Here is a 12,020-nt window from a genome sequence, read left to right as displayed (position 1 = left end):
CACTGTAAAAAAAAAAACACTGAAAAAGTTTAAGGATTCTTTGATGAATATAACATTTAAAAGTAACAGCATTTTTGTAACTGAAGTCTTTTGTAACAGTTTTTACAGTCAACATACTGACCCCAAACTTTTGAACACTGTAGTATAATAAATCAGTAGTATAAAATTATTTTGGGGGGTCAATTTTTACAGCAATAATAACTATATTGTGATGAATGCTGTTGCCGTGATACAAGATACTCATGCCACGATTTAAGATTTTAGTCCTACTGCCCAGCCCTAGTATGTGTTTTACTCATGCATTAATAATCGCACTAATTTATCTTCTATTAATGTTGTCCAATCATGACTGTGTGACCATCTGCTTGTCTGTGCTGATTCTGCTGTTTGGCCACAGTAAGGTGGACTCCTTTGGCTATACCAATGTTTACCCTGAATTATCCTACTCGCACAGGTAAATTGGACTCTGCTGTTTGCACTACCATTTTTATTTAACAAAGTTGTAAATGAATGCAATGCTTTCAGGCTATGCGTCCATACAGGAGTTATACATTGATAAGATCTTTCATCTGAATGTTTATCGGACTGAGTAATCTTATTGTCTCTTTCGGTTCGGTTTGCAGGTCCATTTCCAAATCTACTCCAGAACTTGATGAGGTTGCAAAATCAGATATTAAAGGTCAGTGCAGCTTTTATCTTTTCCTCTAACCCTTTATGTGTGTCTATTGTTGGTTTGACGAATGAGGAGCCGCTGAGACAGCATTCCTGAAGAGCGTGCTGTCAGTGTGCCACATGTTGTAAGGGCTGGAGTTAAATCACACAGACAGTACAGTGCTGTAGAGTCTGTGGCTCTCTGCAGGTGTGTACAGCAGACACAGGGGGTTGGCAGGATGGCTGCTGGAGGAGGAACTGAGGCGAAAGAAAAACCCTCAGATCCAGAGAAAGCAGGCAGCGAGTGAGCTAGAGCTTGAGAGGAGGAGCATCCTCAATGCCATGAAATACAGAGACCCAGAGAGAGGTGGGGCGGCTCGGACCCACGCCAATCAATCAGCTCAACCAATCACCTTGGCCTTATTTGCTGCAAATTTGACAGATGCAATGTCAGCAAAATCAGATGTAATCGAGACTGTGTCCACATGATCAGTGTGCATTTGATTAAAAACTCTAATATAAAAACAGTGGGGTCAAACAGCCTGAGACCATAAGTGAAAATGTTTCTATTTTTAAATTGTTCTAATTTAATTACTTTTTTTCAAATGATCTAATATATATTACACTACCATTTAAAAGTTTGGGGTCAATACGTTTCTTTTTTTTCTTTTTTTTTTAAAGAAAAAGAATACATTTATTTTGCAAGAATGCATTGTTAAAATGTTCTATTTCAAATAAATGCTTTTCTTTGGAACTTTCTATAATCATTAAAAAAAAATGTCACAGTTTCCTCAAAAGGAACAGCACAGCTGTTTTCACCTTTGATAATAATAAGAAATGTTTCTTGAGCACCAAATCATCATATTAGAGTGATTTCTGAAGTATCATGCATCACTGAAGACTGGAGTAATGATGCTGAAAATTCAGCTTTGTCGATCACATTTTAAAACATTAAAATAGAGAATAGTTATTTTACTTCTTTGAAACATTTTTTAAAAATCTTACCAACCCCAGACTTTTGAAAGGTTGTGTATATTATCAATAAAAACAATTTTTTTTTTTTTAAATACTAAGTTACATTTTTTTTAAGGATGTCTTAATTTTGGTTATCCTCGTTTTGCTTTAATAAAAGCAACGCGAGCTGCATGAACTTTATGTAAAAAACCTGATGATCATGTTCTTCAGCATGATTTGAGATGATCCAAAGAGCTTCATATTGAGCTTTATTGGAAGCAAGAACATCTGAGCGTCTGTGACTTTTTTTATTGCCAGGCTTACATTATATTTTGAATCCCAGATTTTCACTGTGGTCTTTCTGTGGACATTCAGACCCCACTATATATATATATAATCATATGAAGATTATCTGAAATCGATTGCTCTTGATGTGAAATTACATGATGTTTGTCCAATTACAACTTGTCACTTTGTTATTAATTGTAATTTTTGTCTGAGCAGCAAGTGGTGGTCTGGGTGAGGTCAGCAGGGACTATAAGAAAGAGCCTCTATCTCGGGCTGAATTGGAAAGGCAGCAGATCCTTCAGGAAATGAAGAAGAAGACTTCCTTGAACACAGACAACAGCTGGATTCGCCAGCAGAGCTCTGCCAGTGTCACCGCCAAAGAACCGGTCGATCTTCCCATTAGGAGGTTAGTATATGCCAATTTTTCTTACTTTGTAAGTAAACAATGAGGCAGAAAATGACCATGCTCCTGTAAAGATACAACTGATGTTACTTGTGAGCTACAAACATTGACAAACTCACTTTGCTTGCAGGGGCGAGTCTCTTGACAACCTCGATATGCCCCATTCCTCCTGGAGATCATCATGGAGCACATCTAACAGCACCTCGTCCATACCAGACTACAGCCGCCCTCATTCTGCCCTCTCTGGCTCCTCGTCGTACCATAGTGGACGTCCAGGGTCTGCCACTCTCGAGGCTTCTCAGTCCATGAACTCCCTAAGGCAATCCTGGTCTCCATCCGCAAACACACCAGAGCCAGAGCCTCGGGCTCCACCACGAAATAGGTATTCCTCGCTAAAAGAAATTGTTATTGGTTTCTAAATACTCTAAAACAGTGGTTCTCAACTGGTGGACTGATGACAGCAGAATAATAAAATGTAAAACATCCATCATTTTTTTTGTTGACATCAAAGGCCATGTGTCCTATTAAACTGTACATGTTTTATTTAAATTAAGACATGTTAAAAAAAAAACATCCTAGTGCATTAATACAAAATACATACTTATTTTGTTTTTGTTGGATTTTTAGATGTTTATACTAAAAACAAGTAATAGGCCATCTAAAAATGAAAATTGTCGTCATTTTCTCCCCCTCATGTCATTCCAAATCTGTATTTCCTTTCTTCTGTGGAAGACAAAAGAAAATAGTTGTTAATTAAACAGTTTTGGTTCCCATTTACGTCCAGCATGAGGGCGAGTAAATGATGACTGAATTTTCATTTTGAACTCTCCTTTTAAAAATGCTTTTCTAAATCCTTTTTTTTTTTTTTTTTTTTGCAGTTAATATATAATTTGGCCCAGTGCTTGTTCTATGTGATAGGCTAATAAATGAATATGGTAAAGGTGCACTCAACAACTTGTTGTGACCACACCTTAAGATTTTTTTGTTGACATTTTATATGATAAATGGTTTAGATACTATGTTGGGCTGTGACTTGATGTGGCTTGTCAAGAAAAACCATTTGATAACCACTGACCTAAACAATTCCATCCATCCATCCCCATGTGTCTCCCATATTTTTGTTGTCTTCAAAATGTGTTTGGACCCCACATAAGCCATGGGCTGTGTGCAAGTCTGTTGCTTAGCCCTCAGATCATGTTTTGTGTAATCTAGGTCAGTGAGTGGCAGGAAAATCTGTTCGTTCTGTAGTACTCCACTGGGCAAAGGAGCAGCCATGATCATCGAGTCCCTGGGGCTCTGTTTTCATTTGAATTGTTTCAAGGTGAGCTTTCAGCTACTCCGAGGTCAGGTCCAGCCTGGCTTCATCAGTGACTAACCTGACTAATCTTCCCTGCCTGCTTTTACGATTATTCTAATCAGTTGTTGTGTGCACATATAAACTCAGCCATCAAAATGTCAACCCAGAGAATCAAAATGCCAATTCTAAACCTCTAGCTGATTCGTAGATAACGACACTGACAGCTCTGCCCTGTGACTTTCCTTTCTTTCCTAAAAGACTGTCATTTGTTTCTCTCAAATGGAAACAAACCATCAAGGAGAAACCATGTGCATTTTTAAAAAGCTGTACTACACAAATCCATTTCTGCCATGATGGAATCTCATGACAAAAACACGTCTTATTCACTAACCACCTATAGTCTACGCCTATATGTGCTGGATTAGCACTGCACCGTGGCATATTTAAATAAAAACTAAGTTGCGTAAACGCCTCATTTATATGCAAATTAGAATAGAACAATAAATTGCACATTATTCACTAAATTCTAAGTACTGTTTGACTGGTGCAGTAAACATTGTGCTATTATAAAGTTGTATTTAAAAGGCATATTTGTGTATGTGTACAATTTGCAAGGGTAATTCATCAAATGATGATCAAATGTGGTGAAAAGTGTTATGATGGACATATCCAAAAATGTTGTGTAATCAAGCATACTTTCTGTGTGCTATTTAACTGTCACAGTGGCCCAGTTAAGAACTCCAGATTGCAGTAATCTGCTGCATCTTCCATAATTTAGCACACAAAAAATGGCCTGCAAGATGGTAAAATGCACTGTGCATAGTGCGTTTAGCACATTTCTGTAGAGAATCGGGTGCTAAAACAGCACAGACAAGTGCGTGTAAATAAGCAACACTATCAGTGGGCGTAATTCATTCTTATTTAAAATCCCTTCTGAATTTATTCCTGTCTTTACCTTCAGAGCAGCCATATGTGGCTCATCTAGAGCTTTATCATTCCTCGCACATACTCGTCATTCTCCAAATGCCAGTCATATGTATTTCTGCTCATCCTTTCATTCACACTGCATCGTCCTCTTTCTAATCTTGTTGCCGGATTATTTCTGGTCCTTTGGGGCTGGTGTTACTACTACAATTTCATATCCTCTTATGCTGCTGCCTTTGACCTCAAGCTAGGATTCTCTCTCTCACTCTTAGACGGAGGTGAGTGTATGATATGGCATTACATTGAGGATTCTGACTGTCTAACAATGTGTTCTTTCATCTTGTGTTTGCAGTGTTCTGACTGCAGGTCTGATTTGGGAGGCTCAGAAGCAGGAGCAGAAGTCAGAATACGAAACCAACAGCTCTATTGTAACTCCTGCTATGTGCGACTCAAAAGTAAGCCAGACATCTCTGCAATATGTGCAATATAGTGAGATTTCTGATCTTCTTTATGACTATATTTTTTCTCTTTCTAGCTGGGCAGCCCACAGCCATGTGATCTTGCTGTACTGCAGCAGATTGAGGAAGAACCAATCTCAGACAAGGAACTGTAAACACTAAAGAGTGTGTTGGAGATGTGATAACCATTGAGTGATTCAGCCAGCCTTGATAATTCAATGAGCTTCTATTCTTCCTTTTTTACTTATGAGAGGGTGAGATTCCTAAGGTTATGTTTATTTGAAAGTATTAGTAATTGTTTGTACAAAAGGGACGTGCATGAACCTGAATATGAACTATGCATTTGAAAAGATAAATCATACACTTTTTCATCATCAGTGATTGAAAGATTCTTATGATTTCTGGCTGGTTAATGAATATTTGTGTGGTCCTAAAAGTGTTTATAGTAATTAATAGAAATGTTATTTTATTGTTATTGCTTGTCTAGGTTTCTCCTGCAGTATGTGTTATATAAGGGTTTGCTGACTAAAATATCCTGTTAATATTCCACTTCATCTGTGTGCCTTTTTGTTTTTTGATGGGGAAAGATAATTAAGGATAAATGCATTAAGAATTTATTTAAAATGGCATGGTTAGTAAGCAGCACTCATTAGTTATATACTGGTAGCATCTATTTTATGCATCTGAGCAATTTCTCTGCTGGGGGAAAAATTAATCTAGAACAAAAGCAGCATACTCAGTAATAATTGTAAATAAAATTTACCAAACTATGTCTTACCTGGGTGTGATTTATTTAACTAATCTCTCATTAATAAGATTACTACACCTTAGACTAGGCTGAATTCATCGCTGCTGTCTCCATGTAACATTGACTCATCTTTCATAGAGTTCATAATGTAACCTCATCACAGTTGCAGGGAAATTTCATCCAAAACCTTTTCTAATGGTTCATGTATTTTTATCACAGTACTACACTGCATTTCCCATGATACTATGTTTTCAATGAGTGTGTATTTGTGTTGCAGTTCCCTAATGATATTACAGTTGCACACTGCCAACATTTGTTGGCAACTTACTGCTGGTCCTCTGAATAAGATGTATCAGGGCCTTGGGACATTACGATGGAAATTTTATATGCAGCCAACAGTTTTCTGGTTTTCTTCTAATGGAGAGCATCAGCTGATTCTCAGAGTAGTATTGCCAGATAACTAGCAAGTAAATACCTATCAATATACACATTGTAAACATTTAAAAAGCTTCAGTAGCTATTGTTTAAAATTTAATTTACAACGAATTATATTGATTTATATCTTAATTTATTATTATTATTATTTAAAACTTACTGGACGAGGGCATGTCAAACAACAACATAAATGATATATACATCATCCATATTTCCACATTTGTATTAATGACGCTATAACGCAAACAGAAAGTTTCTCGTGCGCACGCGAAAGTCCTATTTTTTTTATAGGACTTCAGGGTCCCTCAGGGGCTCCGTACAAAAGAGTGCTACTTATTTGAAATAGAAATCATTCGTAACAATGTAAGTCTGATTAATTTAATGCATCCTTGCTGAATGAAAGTCCTTAGTAATGTCATTAAAAAAAGAGAACAGCAGCAATGAACTAATTATTCACGAGATTTAAGTAATCCTTCAACTTCATTTGTACCTCGTCAACATGCCAGTCTAAACAGTGTGCACCAGCACAATGTTTCACATAAAAACAAAAGAAAAGGTTAATACCTATTTGACAGTCTTTGAGTCCATTTGGAGATAATGAGAATTCTTCCAAAACGAACAAGCTAAGCTGTGCAAAGAGTTGGTGTCATTTCCTCTCAGGGGTCTTCCTCTGGTGCAGATACTGTTCGGTTTACTCAAGCCCTTCAGTCAAGGAGGCAAGAGGAAGATAACAGCTGACCTATCCTGAGCTGAACTACTCTTCAAAAATGTTTTTGACATGTCTCAGTAAATCTCCATATATTGTGAAATTAAAGCATTCTTATCCAAAGGTTGTACATTTCATTACTATGACTAGTATTTAAATATTATTTCAAACAGTTAATGTATTTTGTGTTTACTTTTTCTTGAAGACGGCACTGTATTATACAGTTTGTCCATTCATGTTTTTTTAGTTTGTTTTTTTGTTGTTGTTTTTTTTAAATAAAACTTCAAAAATCAGTCAGCTGCAGGCAATTTATCACCTTCATGGATCTGCACATTGTGAATAAACTTTTAGATTACAGGGTTATTTGTCGTAATTACTCAAATGCAACATAAAGGGATATAAAATTGGCTTCAGACAAAGAGTGTCTACAGATTAGAACAGAAGCTATACCAAGGGAAAATTACACATTCATTCTTATAATGACCGGATAATAATGTTTTTAAAAAGAAAAACAATTACAAGTACATTTTCTGTGTGGGATGAGTCACATGACTGATGAAGAAGGTAACAAAAATGTTGATGAAAAGTTGAAAAAAGCATACTTCTCGACTGGAGAGAGTTCAGAGAGGAATCAGTTCTGTACTGCTGTGAGGAGAAATCAGATCTATCAATGAGAAACAAATAGGGTGAATGGACACATGCAGGAGAGGCGCATGGCTGTCATTACCCTCACGTCCTGTTGAGATTGACTTATGTTTGGGCTCCCTGACACCTCCATGATGTATATAATAATAATAATAATAATAATTTTAACGTCAGATTCACGTCATATTCTGGAGTCTAATAAGTAATATAACAGTGAAAATGTGTTATTCAAGTTAAATGGGGTAGTCCAAACAGTTGTGGGGCGTACCATTGACTTACTATGGAAGTCAAGGGTGTGGCACAACTGTTCAGCTGAATCAATGAAATTTACACAGGTTTGGAACAACTTGAGGGTGAGTAAATGATGACATAATTTTCCTTTTTGGATGAATTATCCCTGTAAGTCTTTATTTCTATAGGGAAGATCATTAGATATCAACCCATTACTTAAATGTTAAGTATATATTTTTTAAGGTATCAAAATTGCCCTGGGGTCTCTGAGACCTCGAACAGAGCATGAAAGTTAATTTCAAAGCACTGTAGAAGCTAATTTACAGTAATCAGGGGTTTTTTTTATGGTATATTATATAAATGTACAGTAAAGCTAGTAAAACACCTAGGTTCTAACTAATACTCAAAAAATAATTATTATGTAATAATCAAGTCTGACCACAAGTGTTTAAAGTGATTAAGCTCTAATGGCTTTTATCTTGCAACTCTGCAAGAAATAAAAGCATTTTTATGTCATAAAACTGTTAACATCTTAAGGAAGGGAACACTATTATATATGGTCTAAATTCACAGTTCTTGTAGCACAAATGGTATGTTGCATTCAGGTGATTAAAAGTAGCTTGACATTCACAGCACTGAATAAGGATGAAGCACCTGAGGAGGAGGCTTTGTGTCGCTCTGTTGCCCGTCTTGCCAGCTTGCAGCTGCAGCAGTGTTCAAATACAAGGAATATGTAAAATTCATACATTTAAATCCATCGGGCAAATCAGTATTCGTGGATTTCCTTTTCTAATCAGAGGTGTAAAAACATGAGCGCATTCTCCAAAGTTGGAAAAAAAAAAGTGTAAAACACTGCAAAGAAGAATAATACAGCCTCAGACCACACTTTGAATTATGATAATGGGCTTTAATTGTTTCCGTAATTCCACAGTGGTTTATGGAGCACGGGAAGCCTCTTTCTTTTAATCCAGTTACAAATAATACCTTGGCTCACCTCCATTATAAGCCCAGGCATTTGTTTCTATGACAACTGCTTCGTCACCGAACCCAGAGAACACTTGATCAACGTACTGACATCTTTAGAAGATCTGAGGTCACTACTTAAAGCTTGGATAAAAATAAACCTTCCAATGTATGTACTGAGGTTCTCAAACACATTCAAAGTGATTCAGTTACATCAATGCAGCAGTCGGTACGTTGTTCAAACACCAAACTTATATTATGCCAATGTTATGTGTTGCTTTATATACTGGTTTAAGTAAATGGAATAATCTCCCACACATTGTCATTAAAGACTTGATCCCCAATATTGATCTCACATTGTACTCTTTTAACAACCTTAGAGGCATAGGTTCATTCTAGTCATAAAAATGCAGGTTTGGCCTTGTGTTGCTCAACCCATCCAAAAGTGCTTGCATTTGTCACTGGGACCATGTTATAGTATTGCTTCGGTTTAGACTGACTTAATAAGGCTCTCCCTATAGCCTACATTTACATCTCTTCCCTGCTCATATTAGATGTCATTCAGGCACAATGCCAAAAACATCTGATTTAAGGTCATGCACCACTACAGTACATTACCCTTCTCACACAGCTGTTAACATTTGTCTAGTTGAAGTCATGGAGCGCTGGTTCTCTGTGGGGCTAAACTGCACTTTTATTCATTCTAAATGATTAAGAAATAATGAGAGCATATTCTTTATTTGCTTTGCCTTGTTTAAAGTATGGTTGTCAACACAGTAGCTTAAGTCCATTTGATTCTGTTTTTAAAATACAGGATTGAGCACAAAATATCAGTTTTGAAAATATACAGGCATGAAAATGTACACATAAGTACATATTAGCATTAGTGTGACAGCATCTCTTAGTAACCTTATCTTAGTAAAGTCCAGCAGAACCTTCAACTAATGTCAAACCATTCACACCTGACTCTCCCATGATACACACAAGCATACAGAAAGGAACATGATGTGCAAAATAAGCACCACCCACAGGAATTATATAGCCTACTTGCAAAGCTAGAAATGTATTCACCTACAAAAATGAAAGGAAAACTATAGAAAACAAATAATGAACTTTTGAGAATTCATTCATATAGGTCTAATAATAATAATAATTAAAAACAAAATTTAAATAAAAAATGTTACACTCAAGGAACGATAATGATTCCATACACTGTTGAAAAATTCAGCATAGACTAGCATGAATTCCATGTTGGCCCAGGTTAGTTTGAGCTGGTCTAGCTGGTGGACCAGCATAGTTATGCTTTTCTCAAACAAAATTAAGCTGGGCTGCGTTTCCCCAAAAGCATTGTAAGCCTAAATTGATCGTAGAGACTATTGGTGGTCAACCTAAGCTTACGATGCTTTTGGGAAACGCAGCCCTGGTGTGGCTGATCCACCAAATCCTGCTTCCCATGCAAATTATGCTGGTGACCAGCAATAGTGTTTTTTCAGCAGGGTTTTTTATTTATTTATTTGTTTTTGTAGAAAAGTATTAGCTATTAGTATTATCTTCGGAGGAAACAGAGAACAATAGTTGAATTCCAGAAGTAAAAATCCCAAACCCATTTTTTTTTTTATATAGAGAAAATTAAATGAAAGTTATTAATCGTCAGTACAGTAGGCTATATGAAACTAGTTCCAGTAATTTTTTTACTTTAAATCTTTAACTTCATTAAAGTGGCCATATAATGCTCATTAAGTCCATAATAAAAATTTTGAAGTCTTCTATAATACATTTACATAATTTAAAGTTAATTAAAAAAGACAATATTTTTCTCATACTTTACATTGCAGCAGCACCTCTTTTCACGCTCAGCCTGAAACACTCTGTTTTAGTTCCTAAGAGCTTTCTGAAAAGCCCAGTCTGCTCTGATTGGTCAGTTGGCCCAAGCTATTGTATTTGGTCAACCATTTAAAGTGTGTCGAAAATATAAAGGCCCTTTTCCATAATCAGGTATTCAGCTCCTGAGGCTTCATGAGCAGCTGTAAACAGCATTATACCTATAATGGCAAATATGGTGACGGCATTGAATGTCCATTCAATGTTTTTTTTGGCCCTTGCAGCAAAAAACTGACTGTCCCTGACATAGCAAATTCACTAACCCAGGTTCTTTGAGGCCGAATCAAAGCAACAGGCGGGCATTATGTAAATGTGTAACATGGTGACGGATATAATAGAGTGCTGCGGGGATGACGTATTTTTGTAGGGCAAAACAAGTTGGTGGAAGCGAGTTAGCAATTTAGCACTTTCGTTTTTTTGAACGGGTTTTATTCTACAACATAAAATACATCAGTAATACCACCTTTTGATTTTTTTCAAAAAAAAATCTTTTTTTTTAATTGTCTTGAAAAGGTTGCTAACAAGTGGCTAAATAGGACTACGAGGTTGTCTGGAACATTAAACCATCATACAGAACAGAAAAACCAGGGTGAAGCTAACTTTAGGGTTATACATCAAAAATACATCACTGCAACACTAGCAGGACTGCAAATGAGACGTTTCAGGCAAGTGTTTTCTGATGAAGAGATTAACTTTTGTCAGGATTATGCTTTGTGTTTGTTTCTGTTCCTGTGACCTTGTTTTCAAGTCTGTCTTTCTCATTCAGTTCACCTGTTCTTAATTAATTAGCTCATTAGTTCCCTCATTTGTTCTGCTATATATAGGCCTACTCCCTGTTTGGTTCAGTTCTTTGTCTAGTCTTTTCATTGTTTAGTGGACTTTTTGCTTTGTAACAACACTCCTGGAATGCTTTTTGGCCAGTCAGATTTGAAGAAGTGCAGAACTAACTGTTAGTATTACTTAATCTAAATCGTTCCTGTAATTATTATTATTTTTTTAACAAATAAATAAAAAATAAATAAATAAATAAATTCTAAAGGCTTTCCAAGTATCACTATATTTTAAAAGAGGGACATTCCATCATTTCAGTGTTATATTTCAAATGACAATCTGGTGAGAATAATTTTCAAATTCTTATGTGCCCGCCTTAAATGAGCGCTCATTAATTTAAAATTTAAAATGAGCACTTATTAATTCCAAGAAATGGTCCAGAAATTACACACAATCACAGATATATGGGTGATACAGTAAAATATGACAGTAAATGTCTTAAAGTATGAATCAATAAGACTAAAAACATGATTGGATTAATCAAGTGCACTTGTGCCCTTTTAAGATTTTAAAAGTGTGATTGTGTCTATACCAAAATCTGCCCACAGCAGTAATTTGCCAATACACCCTAAACTTCACACCATACTTGATCTCCTGAGATCATC

The 12,020-nt window shown here is 36.1% G+C and overlaps 1 protein-coding gene across 29 annotated transcripts in view; it reads left to right on the top strand.

Moving 5' to 3' along the window:
- lmo7a (LIM domain 7a) overlaps positions 1 to 5,746 on the top strand; it is a 48,983-nt gene extending 43,237 nt beyond the window's left edge. For 15 of the 29 annotated variants that reach the window (XM_084122267.1, XM_084122265.1, XM_084122264.1 and 12 more), the window contains 8 exons: positions 398 to 454; positions 624 to 679; positions 860 to 1,018; positions 2,110 to 2,299; positions 2,427 to 2,678; positions 3,509 to 3,617; positions 4,870 to 4,972; positions 5,053 to 5,746. In XM_084122267.1, coding sequence (XP_083978393.1) covers positions 398 to 454; positions 624 to 679; positions 860 to 1,018; positions 2,110 to 2,299; positions 2,427 to 2,678; positions 3,509 to 3,617; positions 4,870 to 4,972; positions 5,053 to 5,075 — 949 coding nt within the window. In that variant the 3' untranslated portion in view covers positions 5,076 to 5,746. The remainder of the gene's footprint in view (positions 1 to 397; positions 455 to 623; positions 680 to 859; positions 1,019 to 2,109; positions 2,300 to 2,426; positions 2,679 to 3,508; positions 3,618 to 4,869; positions 4,973 to 5,052) is intronic. The other 14 variants (XM_084122257.1, XM_084122253.1, XM_084122251.1 and 11 more) reach the window with 5 other exon arrangements.
- Positions 5,747 to 12,020: the final 6,274 nt, after the last annotated feature.

This window comes from Abramis brama (genome assembly GCF_963993115.1).
Source record: "Abramis brama genome assembly, chromosome: 8".
Classification (NCBI taxonomy): Eukaryota; Metazoa; Chordata; class Actinopteri; order Cypriniformes; family Leuciscidae; genus Abramis; species Abramis brama.
Note: the sequence above shows the minus strand (reverse complement) of the source record. Positions and strands in the feature narration are given on the sequence as shown.